The sequence below is a fragment of the Lycium ferocissimum genome, chromosome 4 (assembly GCF_029784015.1).
Source record: "Lycium ferocissimum isolate CSIRO_LF1 chromosome 4, AGI_CSIRO_Lferr_CH_V1, whole genome shotgun sequence".
NCBI lineage: Eukaryota > Viridiplantae > Streptophyta > Magnoliopsida > Solanales > Solanaceae > Lycium > Lycium ferocissimum.
In genome coordinates this window covers 58,600,621-58,618,025 of record NC_081345.1, presented here as the reverse complement: position 1 = coordinate 58,618,025, position 17,405 = coordinate 58,600,621, and the positions used below count along the sequence as shown (strand labels likewise).

The window sequence follows — 17,405 nt, the reverse complement described above, 5'->3', positions numbered from 1 at the left end:
GCTGATCATTTTTTACAACAATTTTTAAAAAGTCAAAATATGGACTAATTTCAAACTTATATGGAATTTTCTAATCTTACTTATTTTCGGTCTTTGCTAAGTACTTCAACTATTGAAATCAAGAAGTTACTATTGGTCTAATGATTAATTACTTGTCTCCTTTGAAATTGGCCTATTTTTTTGTCTAGGTTTGACCAGTGAATCCAATGGAGATTAGTTAACATGTTCGTTAACCGTATTCTAAAACACGTAAAAAAACCATTGGCTCATCAAATTATCTATCTAGCGGTGGAAAAAATTAAACAAAAGATTGAATTAACAAATCCATCAAAAAATATTGTTTTCTAACACACTATTGACCACGTGGACTTTAGTGATTGGGTTAGTTACTTATAAAATGAGCATTGAACAGGTCCAAAGGCCATCATTCAAAACAGAAAACAGGTCTGAATTGAAGCTTTTGTACATCTTTTGAATATCTTGTTGTGTTTCTGTCGAAGTACTTCGATCCAAAGAAGATGCCAAGTGGGACGCTTGAAGTTCTTCTTGAAAATGCCAAAGGCCTTGAAGACCAAAATTGGCTCAGTAAGATCTTCACAAACTCCATTTTCTAATTCTATTTATCTTGATTGCTAAGGCGAAGGAAAATATGGTGTTTGGGCATTTGATCCTAAGGATTCAATGCATTATCAAGATTTTGGAAGAGAAAAAAAAACTGTTGTTATCCTTCACCTTTGGCACCTAATTGATACTACATCTTCCTTTTTGTGACAACGTCAATTTTGTTTGTATCTTAATTTTATACATATGCAAATATAGTTCATATGATTAAGGAAAAAAGTGCAAATATACACCTCAATTTTGCGATTTAGAGCAAATACACCCCCGTTATAAAAGTGGTGTAAATATACCCCTGCCGTTATAAAATGGTGCAAATATTTCAATTAGAATTCCTCTTTTTTTCAATCCAATTCCTCCACCACCGATGCAAACTTCAGTTAGATTCAGGCATGCTACAGTTTTTAGTTATTGGGAGAATCCAAATACTCTCTTTCTGATATAGGAAATAATTCTTAGAGATCTTTATTCCTTTGAAAAGATATAGGAGCGAAACAATTAATGTATCCATATTGAAAGACCCAACGGATATATATGTGTGTGCGTGCATACGTCCCTGTATATTACCAATGAATGTCAACTAGCACTTCAGTCGTTCTTTAACTATCATGTCTTTTACAACAGCATCAGTTATCGAACTCCTTGTCCTGTGCATTGATTATGTAACACTAGGTGGCATGGCCACTCGTTCTTTATTTTCTACATTACTAATCATTCATCTCTTAGTTCAATAGATTTGATTAATTGGCTTGTCGAATTTCAACAGCTAGTATGAATCCATATGTGGTCATCACCTGTCGGACTCAAGAGAAGGAAAGTAGTATTGCATCAGGTATCTCTAATTAATTACTTCAACTAAACCTTGAATTTCCGTCCATTACGTTGAGTAAATGGATTTAGATCACACAAATAGAATAATTTTTTTATATTATAAATGTATTTTGTCATGTATATATTGCGTTATTTTTAGGTTGTTAATCCTATTGTTTATGAATATAATATAAAAGTTCTTTTACAGTACCAATATATATAAGTTTTCTCCGAGTAAATATTTGAATATTAAGTGGCTTTCCATATATAGGTGAAGGATCTGAACCTGAGTGGAATGAGACCTTTATTTTCACCATCGGTCATGACACTGAAGAGATCACCCTCAAGATTATGGACAATGATACTTTCAGTTCGGATGATTTTGTTGGAGAAGCAACGTTGATAATCTTTCTCATTCATTTCCTTAACAGTATCTTAATCATTTTTCTTTTCATTCATGTTGTCTAATGGTAATATTTTTTGTCTATGTTTTTCGGTTTTATTAAACGAAACAGAATTCCCTTACATGAAGTGCTACGCGAAGGAGAGGTGCCAACACGCTCTTACAATGTTGTCAAGGATGAAGAGTATTGTGGAGAGATAAAACTTGGACTCACTTTCACAGCTGGGGTAAGATATTATTATATGTTAAAACCTAAAACTAATCTAGAGTATAATTATACGAGGACTTTAACTTCTATATACCGATTGTAGAAGAAAAAAATTATTAGGTTACCTAAGATAACTGGATATAATTACTGAGATTTGTTACCTGCAAAATGAAATTAGTAGTCTGTTATAACAGGTTAAAATACAAGACGAGAATGAAAGATTCTATAAATGCAGATACATCCAATAGGTCTAATCTTATTGTCCATGGAAAAACAAAACATTTACAACAAAAAACAAATAGCGTAGCTCGTTTGGAAATCCTTCATAATTTAATTAAAGTGGGTATAATGCGTACTTCTATTTTGAAATAAGAATAGTTATATCACATATTCTTAAAGGGAGCTTTATAGTGCATAAATTTTTTACAATATCAGTAGACATATGTTAAAAACAAGATTAACTAAAAATGACACTTCTTCACTTGCAGTCGGGTTCTGGTAGAGGCAGTGATGATGAAGAATATGGTGGACGTAGAAAATCACGTGCAAGAGGATCTGATGAAGAAGAAGAATATGGTGGACGTCGACATTCACGTGATCACTCCAGAGGATCTGATGAAGATAACTCTGGTAGACCTAGAAAGTCACGTGATCATGACTATAGTGGAAGTGATGAAGATAAGTACGGTGGACATAGACGATCACGTGTTCACGATAAAGGAGGTGATGAAGAAGACAACTATGGTGGATATAGAGAATCACGTGATGAAGACGATTAATCCCAGGAGTTTTGAGTTTATAATTTAGGAGCTCGTTTGGTTACCTCTATTGCAGGAAATAATCCTTTAATAAATTTGGCAATAGTTGTGCATTATTGTTTGATCGGATTTTATGTTTAAGATTTTGTAATGTACGCTTTAGTCACACGATAAACTTTGTATTAGTTTATTCGAAATCCCATGTGGGCGGACCCACCTTGAAGGATGGGGGAACACGGCCCCCCGTAACTTCAGAAAAAACCCTATATACATATATTTATATGCATTGAAAACCTATCATATATTTTAAAAGGACCCCTTAAACATAATTGCTAAAGTAGTTCAGTTTGTGGGAGCGCCCCTAAGCTGATGCTCATGGGTCGCGACTCGAGTTCAAATCTCGGCTCCTACAATTATTATTATTTTTAAAATTTGTGCAGTAAACCGTTGTACAAACATGCGTTTAATGCAGATTTTTTTTTAATCTTTTTATTATTTAGTCCCCCTCCCATTTTACTTTTTCATTAAATCCCTCCCCCCAAAAGCCTCAAATTTCAAAAGATCTTTTCCCACTTCCCACTCATCTTTTCCCAACAATAAGCAAAAAGAAACTCATTTGGCTCTCTCCATTCTCAAACCCTTCTTCCATTCTTCCATTATCAAGTTTCTCACAAATCACTAAGTTAGGAACGTCACCCATAGGCAAATCTATTGTCGATATTCATTAATTTCTCCGGCAATCGAATTCAAGCCAACGATTGGACTTCTCTTACGGTAAAGCTTTCCATTCTTTTTTAGTGATTAATATAGATTACTTATTATACAACTATATAATATTATTTAATTACTTGTGATCGAGGAATACATAACTTTATAGATTTAATTTAATTAAAAATTATAGTATCTTGTAAGCCCTAAAATCTTATCATATTCTTAAATTTGGGATTTTGTACAATCAACTTAAGGTCTTGAAGTCAGGTTTGTTTTTATTTTTCAAATGGATTTGGGAGAAGTTTATTGGTTAGTTATCCTCTTTTTAATAATATAATGATGATAATGAGCCTAAGATGAATTACGTAGTAATATTAGTGATTTTTTAAAAAAATAATTGCTTAGTTTCTTACTTTAAAAAGGAGGTATTTGCAACTGTAAGCAATGATGCTACTATTGACCATTTTCAAAAAATGAAACGCGTCGAGTTCAAGTATGAGTTAGTGATGTACTTTTTTTATATTAGTACCAAATTAATTATATTTGATAATATTGAAGTTTGTACTTTGCTATTGTAATCAATAAGTTTTTTAAGAGTCGCACACCTAACTAATTTGTCGCTAGTAATTGGCACGTTAAAGATAATGGTGCCCCCGTTACGCTCAAATCTTGGGTTCGCCTCTGTGTGGAATATAGATACGTATTAGCAAACAAGCCATTTATACTATTTGCTAATTTAATTTAGTGGATCCGAATTGTGATTCGATTTGAAAAGCCCGCAATTGCGCACTTCAGAGAATTATGTGTGTGAGTAGTAGTAGCATGCCGCTGTGGATGGACTTGAGAGAGATGTGAAACTAGAGCGCGACCTCACAGCGTAAATCCGATTGTTTATGATTTCTGTTTGGCCTAAGCCTGTCAAGTGGGCCGGCCGGGCCATATAAATGCTGGTCACATGGGGCCGGCCGGGGGCCGAGCTGGGCCATATTTAGTGGGCTGGCTTGGAGGAGGGAAAGGGGTGTCCGGCCCAGCCCCCTACCCCGGTAGGGGTACATAGTGGGCTAAGTGGGCCGAGCCGGATTTTAATTATTTAAAAAAAAATTCTAATACTAAAATTTATTAAGTTTGATACTTTAAAATCTAGTTGTTGTCAACTTTATTTTAACCATCAAATTCCTTAAATTATACTTTGGCCCTATTTTCAATCTATAAATACCATTCATTCTTCTCCATATTATCTCACAATTCCCTACTCTCCTCTTTCCCTAAATTTCCTACTCATCTAAATCTCTCTCTCTCTCTCTCTCTCTCTCTCTTCCAACTTCCAAGTTTAAATTTCAAAATTTAAATGTAATGGAGAATGATAATCCTCCACCTCCTCCAGTCTGAAGATCAATTTCAAGTCCGGTGTGGTTGCATTTTGAGCGAGTAGACGAGAACATGTTAAATGTCAACATTGTGGTCAAATATATCCATAAGTCTAAACCAGTTTTTGGGGGTACCGGTCCGTTATGTAGGCACTTGGACAAAAGGCACAAAATTGAACTTTGAAGTTTATCTCTTCTTCAAATTTCTCCATCGATGCTAGCGTTTTGAACTTTTCATTGTAACAAGTTAACCGTTCAAGTTTGTATGTTTTGAATTTGCAATGTTATCAATTTAAGTTTGAAGTTTTATTTTAAATTACTTATGTAGTCTTGTATCACATTCTCAACTTTTATAATTTTTAACACTTAAATAGCCGTTGGGAGTCTTCATTCCAACAACATATTCAAAATATACACAAATATACCATTAACATATACAAGATATACATAAATTAGGAACTTTTTTTTTTGTTATAAATAAGCTAGTCTTTTTAACCCCCAAAAAAAAAAGGTTGAACTGAAATCACACAGTAACTAAATGGGAACAATGCACATGAGTTATGATACTAAACCAAAGTTCTTAATTTAATTATCTCATCTGATCCTAAGTCCTAATGTCATGTGCAGATTGTCATCTTTCCATCATCGGCGGCGACATTTCAAATACGCTAAAAAATATTTAACTATTATTATATATAAAATATTTGAAACTAATAAGATCTTAGACATTGGTTGTTCTACATTTTCGTACTTCATCACAATCTATCTTCCAATTTCTCCGTGAGTTGATCCTTTTATTTCATTTTAACGATTCTGTAAACTCAGCTATCAGTAGAGATGACTGATGACACATCATTTTGACATAACTGTCTTCCTTTTAATTATGTTAATTGATTAATTTTATAATAATATCCATGATGCTCAATAGTGTTATTATATTAATTTGCTCGAATCATGTTCACGAAAAGATATTTTCTCGCCGCCATAATTTTTGGTGTTACCAACTTATTTTTTACAGCAAATAGGAGAAAAAAGAAGAAATGGTGGAAGTTACGAAATCTGTCATATATATGTAAAAATGCCTATTTATGATTTTTTTTTTTTTTTAAATAATTCGAAGTGGGCCAGGTCGGGCCCCAGGTGGGCTAGAAGCCGGGCTGTTGGTGGGCCGGGCTACCGGGCTAAATGGCATGTCCGGCCCAGCCCCTAATTTTTTCCACTAGCCCAGCCCACCACCCTCTTACCGGGTTGGGGGGCCGGGCCGGTTATGGGCCGACCCAGCCCAATTGACAGGCTTAGTTTGGCCTAGTTAGTTTGGAAACACTTTGGTTTTTAAAGGGGTTTGTAATTAGGAATAAGTTGTATCATTTCTTTTCTTTCATAGGTGAATACTCTCTCACTATAACAAAAAATACTTTTACCGACAACTATTTAGCGGCAATAAGATTTTTGCCAGTTATTTATTTCATAGACCCAACTATTACCAAGCAATGAAGCTGAGTCACAAGTGCTTTCTTATTTGGCCTCAATTGGTGCTTAGACAATGGCTACAATATGATCATAGGAGAGACTTACTCTCTCCTTGTGTTGTATAATTCTATAAATAACAATTGGCATGTTCCTTGGAGGATTGAAGAAACCGTTAAGCATACTAGCAGGATTGTCGCTAGACTTGGTATTATTATCAGGCACTGTTTTAGAGAAGCTAATCAAGTTGCAGATAAGTTAGCTTCTCTAAATCACGATCAAGGGAACACATTATCATATAACACTTTTGCTGACCTCCCTTGACAATTTGGAGGGTTGACCCATTTTCTTCTTTCTTATTCTCTTTTGCGACAAGAAAAAAAAAATGATATCTCCGGCAATCTCCATCTTCTTCTTCCACAAACTAAAAAGGTACTCTCTTTTGCCTTTCTCAACTTCTTTTTTCACGCCTATTTTGTATCACTAACTGAGAGAATATGGGTGATAGCAAATGCAACTGCTCTTATTGTTGTTGGGTTTTTCTTTTTCTTTGATTTTGATCAATTTTTGGAACCATGTTTGTCACTTTTCATTTGGGTTTTTATTTTTTGGGAGTTCTAGTTCAATTTGGCTTGCTGGATTTTCGCTTCAAGTACTGGAAGTAAAATTTTGGTCTTAGATTAATTGTGGATGTGTGTTTATTCTCTTTTGTGGAAGAAGATGAAGAAGATGGAGGATGAGATATCATTTTTCCGGCACAAAAGAGAAGAAGAAGATGATGATGAAAATGGGTCGGATCGGGTTAAATGGTGGGTTTCAAATATTTAAAATAGGGGACGTGTCATTTGATTTTGAGTTTGACACGTATCTTTCCATTAAAATTAAGGGCAAATCTGTGCCAAGTTATAATGAGAGGGCTATATTTGGACTGAAAGTATAACGTTATATTTAAAGGGAAAATATAACGACAGGTATATTTGAACTATCTGACAGTAAAGGGCCAAAGGGTATATTTGACCCTTTTCCGATGATTAAAAGAAGAATATTACTTACCAAAAAGTTAAGAGTGTCATATAAATTAGGATGGGTGACTAGGAAAATTTAATTCAAGGTGACTAAAAAGTCTTATAGTTACTATAGGTCACTTCTCGGCCATCTATGGCTACAAAATCAAAAAAAAAAAAAAAAAAAAAAAAAAAAAAAAAAAAAAACCAATATGTTTAATCAATGGACAACCTCCTGAGGTTGTCCAGCCACCACCACCACCTACAACAATTCTTACAACCCCTGATTACTCACAAATCCTCAAAAACCCCACGCAAAACCCTAGTTCTAGCAAAAAGCCGCCGGCTTCAATACCCATTAAGCCTATAGTTTACCATCATGGTGAACCCACAATTCAATATGATATGGAGGAGATTAATGCTATGATAATACGTGAAAATCTCCAATACGCTGTTGTTGGAAAATTCACGAATGGTTGGAATGATCTTAATGCACTACGTACGGCCATTCCAAAGCAATGTGAACTCAAGGGAGAGCCTATTATTGGATATTTGTGTAATAGACATGTTCTTATTAGATGTAGCTTGTTTGAAGATTATGTTGCACTTATGTCCAAGTCTTCCTTTTGGATTAAGGATAAAAGTTTATGTTATCCCATGAGAACGTTGAAGTGGGATCCTTGGTTTACTCCGGAGGAAGAAACAAGTATTGCTATAGCTTGGATTTCCTTCCCAACGCTTGCACCTCATTATTTTGTGGAGGAGGTATTGTTTTCATTAGCTTCGGCGATGGGGAAGCCATTGACACTTGACCTAGCTACAAAAAATAAAACGAGACCTAGTTGTGCTCGTGTGAAGGTGGAGGTTGATTTATTGGAGAAACATCCTACACGAGTGCAAATTAATGTTATGGATGCTAAGGGTGATGTTAAATCTCGTTGGGTAAAAATCCAATATGATTTCATGCCCAAATATTGTAAGGAGTGTTGTCTTCAAGGACATGATGTGAATGGGTGTTGGAATTTACATCCCGAGTTGATACTAGATAACGAAAACAATGGTGAAGGTGAAGGAGTTCAAAGAAATAAGGAGGCAAACCCTAATAATGAAGAAGGAAACCATAGAAGCAATATAAACCCTCATGATGGTGTTCACACAATTTTATCCAGTGGGAAAGTCGTTGGCAAAGTTAATGATTATCATAAATGGCAAACTCAAGGAGGAAAGAAGAATAAGAAAGGTAATGTTGGGAAATATGTTGAATCTACTGCTGCGAAGCCTACTGCTACAGTAATTCCTAAGCCTAGTACACAGCAAAATAAATTTGCTGCATTAGGTGAAGGAGGTGATGATAATGAGTATTCTATTGATGAGGAGGCAGTGGTTAATCTTCATGATCATGAAGGTAATAATGAGAATGCAATTGTGGAAAAAGATCATCAAGAGGAATATATATGATGATGGGAAACAATTGTCTAAGAGTAATGGTGATGGTCAAAATCATTTTTAAATCATTGTAATGATCTGGTGCAAGAAGAATACGATGATCCAATAATGTTACAAAATATTAACCAAGTCGGAAGAGCAACTTTCCCCTCTCAAAATAAAGGTTGTGGGTGAACAAGTTTTTTAGGAAGATGAAGATGAGAAGGGAGGTACTAGATTGATGAATCATTCCTTCCAAACTTTTGCAAAAGAAGTGTGAAAAGAGGTGTAGATGTGACGGGCAAGGAGGTGAGTTGGGGAAGAATCATAAGGCATTGAAATTTTCACTCGGAAAGAAGCACTCACCTGGTAACACTAAGCGGTGGGTTGAAGCTTCTTTTCCAAGCTCAAATGTGAAGGTCACTATGAATAAGGCTTGCCATGAGGTTGAAGAATGAGTGTTGGAAGAAGGCGAGATTGCAGATGGGGTTGCTATAACACCTGCAGGTCATGTAGTGAATGATGTTGCTAAGAATGGATTGGAGAAGCAGTTGGTTGTTGCAAGTACAACTGCAGTACAACTGGATACAAACTCAGTTCATGTAGCTGATAAGGCTCTCACAATGAGAAGCAACTTAATGTTAATGCTAAAGCTTTCACTCCATCTATAAAGAGCATGAAGCCATCTATGAAAGATAGTCAAGTAGAGGAGAAGCTTGTTACTTTGAACCAAGCTTGCTTAGAAGTTCCTTCAAATGCTACTAATACTGATAGGGACAGGCAGTTATGGAGTAATCAGGAAGAAGAGAATGGTGAGAAGGATGAATTTATGGCTAAGTGGCTCTACACAAGCCAAACAAGCGAAATATTTGGAGTCCATTACATCGTTTCAAGAGTTAACAATATTTTTGATAGTGGTTCAACATGATGTGGAAGATGCTAATGAGATAGTTGATGGACACAAGAAAGTAATGGCTACACAAGAAGTGGACAAAGCACTTGCAATTTATGAAACAAATCGGGGAAATATGGACATGTAGATGGTGTTGTTAATGAAAGGAAAATAGCTTGGTTCCTCCATCTATAGGTGTTGAGATATATGGAAAGACCAAAACAATGTCAAGGGTGATATAGCTAAGGATAACACAGAGAGCTAGTCAAGTTGAGGGACATTTGGCTATTACAGATCCATCAATAACAATTGTAGGTCAAGAGGTGGCAAACACATAAACACACCAGAAATCAACCGAAACAAAATGATAGTATTCATTATGTCAAGAAGATTCAAGTTCAAAAGTAAAGCAATCAAATCGTAGTAGCGAGGTAATCTTATGGAAACTACACAACAACAACAACAAGGTATGCTTGCAAAGCCTCAAATAACTTACAAGTAGCAATACCATCTAGTGAAGGTCCTAGGATTGACATGGATGAGGAGTCGATTGCACAAAATTTCACAATGCTGCAAGGGATGGGGATTTGTCTCCTAGACAGGTGGAAAGTGTAAAAAGACACAAAACTCATGCAAGGAAGGGCAGCTGGGATGGGAAAATGACTGAAGAATTTGTCCCAAGGCAGATACCAATGAGACAAGCAAAGAAAAATGTGGCGCAGCTCCTGCCACTTCAACAAAATCCACAAGATCCAAAAAGAAATGATAAAGTTTCAAGATTTTTTGGAAAGGCATGAAGAACAAGACAAGGTGGAAATTTCAATGAATATAGAAGATTTTACAAGTTCAGAGATTAAGGATTCTGTCTTTATTCTTGTATTATTTTCTCATTATTTTAGCATTATCATGTGTAATATCATCATAGAGTGTGTTATAAACTCTGTGGTGATCATAGCTTATTTGATCATTTCGAGTTCATTTTTTCTACATTCCTGTTAGTTTAGAGGTTCTTTGCCTCATAGGATTAGTAAGGTAAGGCCTAGTCCCCCTTACTTGTACTCTCCCTTTGGGGTATTTTTTGTTTTTAGAAAATTAATAAAACTAGCCCTAGGCCCAAAAAGCCTAGTGGAATAAAAAAAAAAAAAAAAAAAAAAAACCCCCGTTTATTTAAAAACCCCTAAAAAAAAACCCCGGAGCATCTCTCTCTAGGCGATTTGGAGACCTAGTGAGAGAGTACACTTTTCAGGCCATTCATGGCCTCTACGGCCACCATGCAGCCTCCACAAGAGGCTGCGCCACCTACACTACCTCAAATAAATCCCATGCAAACCCTAAACTATGCTACTTTGTTGAAATCATCAACTTTGAATGCAGCCGAAACCAACCAGTCGACTACCAAGACTGTTTTGCCAATTCCTATGAAGCCTATCGTGTATCACCATGGCGAACCAACAATACAATATACCATGGAAGAAATAGATAGGATGATTATTCATGAAAAACTTCAATATGCAGTTGTGGGGAAGTTTAGTTATGGATTGCCAGATTTGCATGCACTACGTAAGTTGATTCCACAACAATGTGAATTAAAGAGTACTACCACCATTGGACTGCTATGCAATAGGCATGTTTTGATCAGATGTGATTTGTTTGAAGATTATGTAACCTTGTTATCGAAACCGCTTTTGGATCAAGGAGAGTGGAGGTTATCATCCAATGAGGACACTTAAATGGGATCCTTGGTTTAATCCTGAGGAGGAGACATCGATTGCCATTGCTTGGATCTCCTTCCCTACGCTAGCACCAAACTATTTTGGTCAATCGCAGCTGTTTTCAATGGCTGCAGCAGTAGGCAAACCATTAACTTTGGATGTGGCAACCAAAAATAAAACAAGGCCAAGCTGTGCTCGTGTGAAAGTGGAGGTGGATTTGAGGGTCGAACATCCTAAGAGAGTGCAACTACAAAGTATGTAGATAACACAACTGGAGAAGTTAAGTCAAGGTGGGTGAAAATTCAATATGATTTTTTGCCTAAATATTGCAAGGAATGTTGTTTACAAGGCCATGATGAAGATGGATGTTGGAAACTACATCCTGATCTGCTGCAAAATAAGGAGAAGGAGGAGGTTTCTAATGGTGATAAGGGGAAGCATGTTGCAGTCCCTAACAATGGAAAGGCAATAACCAATGTAACAAACAAGGCAAAACATAATAACAGGATGCAGGCAGCTCATGCAAACAATAGAAATCATAAACAGGTTATTAGGGTCCTAGAGAGTGGCAAGGTAGTTGGTAATGTCCAGAATTTAAATGAGTGGAAGGTTCAAAGAGGAAAGAACCAGGTGCAGGATGCAAATAACACTCAAAATCAAATTGTTTTGACAGTAGGAAAGGAAAATGAGGGTACAAGCAAACAAGGAGAGTTACAGAAATGTAATGATGTTCAAATACTTAATAAATTTGCAGCATTGGCAAATGATGATGATGTGCTAGAAGTGATGGCCTTGGATGAGGGTATTTCAACAATAGATGTTGCATGCTTTGAATGCGTTAAGATGTTCGGTTGGTAGTGGAAGAAGGTGAGATTGATCTTTTTAGTCGAGAAGGCCTTGAACATCAATGCTACGTGTATTACACACGGTAAGAAGCAATCTTACTCTCCAAACTAAAGAGTGGGTTGAAACTAATTTTCAATCGAAGGCATAAGGTCACCACAAATAAGGCATGTCAAGATATTCCTTCCACTACTTTTGACGAAGATGGAGACAATAATAGTGCTAAGAAATTGTGGAGTGAAGAGGTTGAAGAAGATGGAGAGGAAGGAGAAATTTTGGAGGCAAACAAGCTGATGATACACATTATGCGAGGACTCCATTACATCTTCTCAAGAAGGTTAACAATATGTTTGATGAGAGATGACTGTGGAATGTTAATGGCTTTTAATACAATTCCAACAAAATGGACAGCAAAAACAAAGTTGCTAATGAAGTCAGCAGTAGTGCCTTAGAAAATCAGAATGTTCAGTTTTCTAGTCCTTCTCAGGTTGCTTTGGAGGTAATGTTTGGAAAAGAGGATGTGCAGAATGGAGGAAATTTGCAGGCTATGGAACTTTCAAACCTGCAGAATGATGGGTATAGTGAGGCTGGTGGAACACAACAAGTGGTAGAGGTAGAAAAGCTTGATGGTAAGGTTTCAAAAGAATGATAACTCAAAATATGCCAACACCATCGATGGATTTACATGTAGATAAGGCCATATCTAAGGTGATGAATGAAGAAACGGGGTGCAATTGGTGAGGAAATCAATAAGAATACATCTAGGGACATGGTGAGGATGGATATGGATGAAGAATCCACGCCCAAAATTTTATGAATGCGGCAAGAGAGGGTGATTTGTCACCTAGGCAAATTGTGAAAGGTGTTGGGAAAGGTAGAAAGAAAGCAGCAACTCAACATACACCTCAAGTTCTTGGGGTGACAACAAGGAGGGCTAATTCTAAATCCCATATTTAGTGATGAATGCACTAATATGGAATATTAGATCAGTCAATACAAAAAAAGCTTTTAAAAGGCTTTTAACAATGCATAATAAACACAAATTTTTCCTTATAGGCCTTATGGAGCCTTTTCAAGCAGTCATACAAGCTGGAAAGTTACAGGAGGAGATTAGGAATTCAGAATGCTTTTTGTAACATCTCTGGGAAGATATGGGCCTTTGTCAATGAAGATTATCGAAGTCTTAGTCTTTGATAGATAGTGTGCAACGACTTACTTTTAAAATATTCAATTCTGAAGAGGAGTTTATTGTTACACTTGTATATGCGAAATGTGATAGAATGGAAAGAATAGAACTGTGGGATTCACTTTATTATTTGGCATCTGATATGACATTGCCTTGGCTTGTGGGTGGAGATTTTAATGTCATATGTGATGCAGAGGAGAAGTATGGTGGCCTCCCAGTTTCTTTGCATGAAGTGGAGGATTTTAGGCACTGCATAAACACATGTAACCTCTACAGATTTGGGCTACAAGGGCAGTGTTTTCACTTGGTGGAATGGGAGAGGTCTTTGAGGAATGTGTGTTCAAAAGGTTGGATAGGTGCTTGGGCAATTATGAGTTACAACAACTTTTCCCGTGTTGGAATAACTCATTTGATCAAACAAGGATCGATCATTCCCTCTCTTATAGAATGCTTGGTTCGAGGCTCAAGAATTTGACAAAATCATTCAAATTTCTCAATTTACGGGTTAAACATGAATCATTCATACATGGGTTGTCAAGGATAACCGGAAAACCGAGGTGCAAGGTAATGCTTTCATGAAATTTAATTCAAGCTCAAAAATATGAAGAAGGTGTTGTCACAATGGAGTAGAGCAACATTTGGAGATTTCTTTCGACTATAATTTCCAATCTTGAGGAAGTGATCAAAGTGCATGAAAGAATCTTTGAAGAGCATCTTCCGTGCAAAATAGGGAAAAATTGAAGGGAGGCCGAGTTGACTAGAGTATATGCCATAGAGGAGGAATATTGGAAACAGAAGGCAGGTATGGAGTGGTTTCAAGATGGTGATAAGAATTCTAAATTCTTTCACAACTATGTCAATGGTAGGAGGAAAATGCTTCAGTTGAAGAGGATTCAAAATAATCAAGGGCAGTGGCTAGAGGATGACAATGAGATTGCAGAAGAGGCTTTAAGATTCTTCCAGGATCAATTCCATGAAAGAATAGAGAATCTTCAAGATTTGACATTTTGCAACATGTCCCTTCTATGATCACATCGGACGAGAATGAGAAACTAGTTGCATCTCCTACAAAAGAGGAAGTGAAGTTGCGCTTTTGGGTACGAAGTAGTGCAAAGGGGGACCTGATGGCTTCACAGGTTTGTTCTTTCAAATTTGCTGGAATATTGTTGGGGATGACTTATTCAATATGGTAGGGGATTTCCTGCGAGGTGTTGATCTGCCTAGATATATCACTCACACACACCTAGTTCTTCTCCCTAAAAAGAAAGATGTTCAGACATTTGGGGACATGAGACCAATAAGCCTGAGTAATTTTGTCAACAAGGTCATATCTAGAGTTGTGCATGAGAGAATGGTGCTTCTGTTACCAGAACTGATTTCTCAAAATCAGGCAGGTTTTGTGAGAGGAAGAAGTATAGTTGAAAACATTCTATTAACTCAAGAAATCATTACTGATATAAGGCTGAGAACTAACAAAGGCAAGAAGAATGGAAATGTTGTGGTGCCTAATGTTGTCATGAAACTAGACATGACAAAGGCCTATGATAGGTTGTCATGGCTGTTTCTCACTAAAGTGTTGAGGAAGATGGGTTTTTGTGAAAGATTCATTGGCCTAATCCATGAACTTATAGGTAACAATTGGTACTCAGTCCTTATAAATGGCCAGCAGCATGGATTTTTTCATTCCACCAGAGGTGTCAAGCAGGGTGATCCTTTATCACCAACCTTATTTATCTTGTCTTTGAAGTTATTGTCAAGAGGTTTGAATGCAGTGTATGATAATTTATGGTATACTGGTTTTGGTTTGCCTAAGTGGAGTCCAAAAATAAATCATCTGGCCTATGCAGATGATACCATAATTTTTTCATCCTCTTGTGAAATTTCTTTGAAATTGATAATGGATACCTTAACTCAATATGAGCTTGCATCAGGCCAGCTGATAAATAGGGCAAAAAGTTCAGTTTATATGCATGACAAAGTGGATGAGGCAACTTTTCTAAAAGTTGAAAGAATCACTGGTATTAACAGACATGCTTTCCCATTAATGTACCTAGGATGTCCTATTTACTATGGTAGAGCATGTTTGGCTTATTATGCTGATCTGATCAATAGAGTAAGGAATAAGCTTCGAGGATGGAAAGGTAAGTTTTTATCATTTGGTGGGAGGGCCATTTTGTTGGCTCATGTTTTGCAAGCAATGCCAATTCATCTGCGGGCATTGCTATGGATGCACCATCTTTTGTGATTAATAAGCTAAACAAGATCTTTGCCAGTTCTTTTGGAGTAATAATATAGGGGAGAGTGGCGAGCATTGGGCAAAATGGAGTGAGGTTTGCATGCCTAAGGAAGAAGGAGGACTTGGGTTTAGATCAGGCGGAGGATATGTCCATGGCATTATTTTCAAAATTATGGTGGAACTTGAGGACCAAACCTCCTTATGGAGTTCATTTATGAGTAACAAGTATTTGAAGAAGCATAATCCAATTCGGTCCCTTGGAAAGAAGGATCTCATGTTTGGAGGAAAATGTTACAAGCAAGGGATGCGATTGATCATCAAATTGGTGGCAAATCGAATGGGTTCTTCATTATTTTGGTTTGATAATTGGTCTGGTTTGGGACCTTTATATTTCCTTACTCCCCCTGAATTTTACTGTGATGAGAACATTAGTAATGTGGCTGATGTGGTTACAGAAGGCAGATGGAATGAAATCATCGAGAACACCTTTACCCGAGGACATTTGCCGAACATATATTGCATGTAAAGTACACCTCCTAGTCTCTGGAGAGATGGACAAACCATGGTGGATGTTGGAGAAAATGGAGAATTTAGTGTCAAATCAGCTTGGGAATATATAAGAGCTAGAGGAAAAAAAGGAGGCATACAAGAAAATTTGGGACCAAAGGATTGCCTTTCAAAATAAGCTTCTTGATGTGGAGGGTGTGGCATTTCAAAATACCTCTGGATGATGTGATTAGAAGCTGGGGATACCATATGCCATCAAAGTGTTTTTTTGTTGTGCAGAACCAAAGGAAGAGATCGTCCTCACATATTTTTGAAATGTCACCGCACAAAGCAACATGGAAATATTTCGGTCGCTAAAAAGAACTTTGGACTAAATGTTGATGGTATGCATTTGCATCGTGTGATTGTCAAATGGTGGACTACTGACACATTAGTTAGATTGAAGCCTATCTTTCATGCTATTCCCTCTATAATTATGTGGGAGTTATGGAAGAAAAGAAATGGTGACAAGCATGGAAAAAAAGGTTTCTACTAGCAGGGTAATTTATCAAGCATCAAGCAATATTCAACAGCTGGTGAAATTAAGAAAACCAGGCATAAGATCTGTTCCTCATAGGTGGCTGGATATGCTAAAGATGCTGGAAAATTTGATACCAAAGCTTAAAGTTACAAAAGTCATGTGGAAATTCCCACTCGGGGGAATTTGGAAGTGCAATACGGATGGGGCCACTAGAGGGAACCCGGGCGGTAGAAGTTCATTTGCATTTTGTGTGAGAAATTCACATGGTGACTTGATTCATGCAAGGGCCAAAGCAATGGGAGAAGGTACTAACACCGTGTCCGAGGCAATGGCTTTGCTTTTGTCGCAAGATATTGTTTGTCAAACATGTATATTCCTTCATTCTTGAAACCGATTCATTATTGATGAAAAGATCCTAGAAAGACAATGGAAACCTCCATGGAACATTCTTTTGAGGTGGAGGAGATTTGGGACATAATCATAGATCATGCGCAGATGTACAAAGTTACGCATATTTAATGAGGGAAGGCAACCAACTAGCAGATTACCTTGCTAACTATGCATTAGATCATGGAGAATTGCATGTAGACTCTTTTGCAGAACTAGACTCAACAGGAAGGAGGATTCTGAACAGTGACAAATTACAATGTCCTATTTAAGAATCGAGAACGATGAAGGAGAAGATAGGATATGAATTGTAGTTGGGGTGGAACTCGGGAATATCATTCATCATGCTCA

General features: G+C 36.8%; 1 protein-coding gene across 1 annotated transcript; it reads left to right on the top strand.

The window, feature by feature from the left end:
* Window positions 1–424: 424 nt before the first annotated feature.
* LOC132054895 (elicitor-responsive protein 3-like) lies at window positions 425–2,972 on the top strand. Its single transcript, XM_059446851.1, has 5 exons — window positions 425–585; window positions 1,385–1,450; window positions 1,700–1,826; window positions 1,944–2,058; window positions 2,528–2,972. Exons 1-5 carry the CDS (start codon window positions 519–521, stop codon window positions 2,816–2,818), a joined length of 666 nt encoding a protein of 221 aa, XP_059302834.1. The 5' UTR covers window positions 425–518; the 3' UTR covers window positions 2,819–2,972.
* The last annotated feature ends 14,433 nt before the right edge of the window (window positions 2,973–17,405 follow it).

Coding starts and splice junctions, on each gene's coding strand:
- LOC132054895 (XM_059446851.1), top strand. CDS start 519: ATGCCAAGTGGGACGCTTGAAGTTCTTCTTGAAAATGCCAAAGGCCTT. Junction 586..1,384: donor TGAAGACCAAAATTGGCTCA/GTAAGATCTTCA, acceptor GAATTTCAACAG/CTAGTATGAATCCATATGTG. Junction 1,451..1,699: donor GGAAAGTAGTATTGCATCAG/GTATCTCTAATT, acceptor TTCCATATATAG/GTGAAGGATCTGAACCTGAG.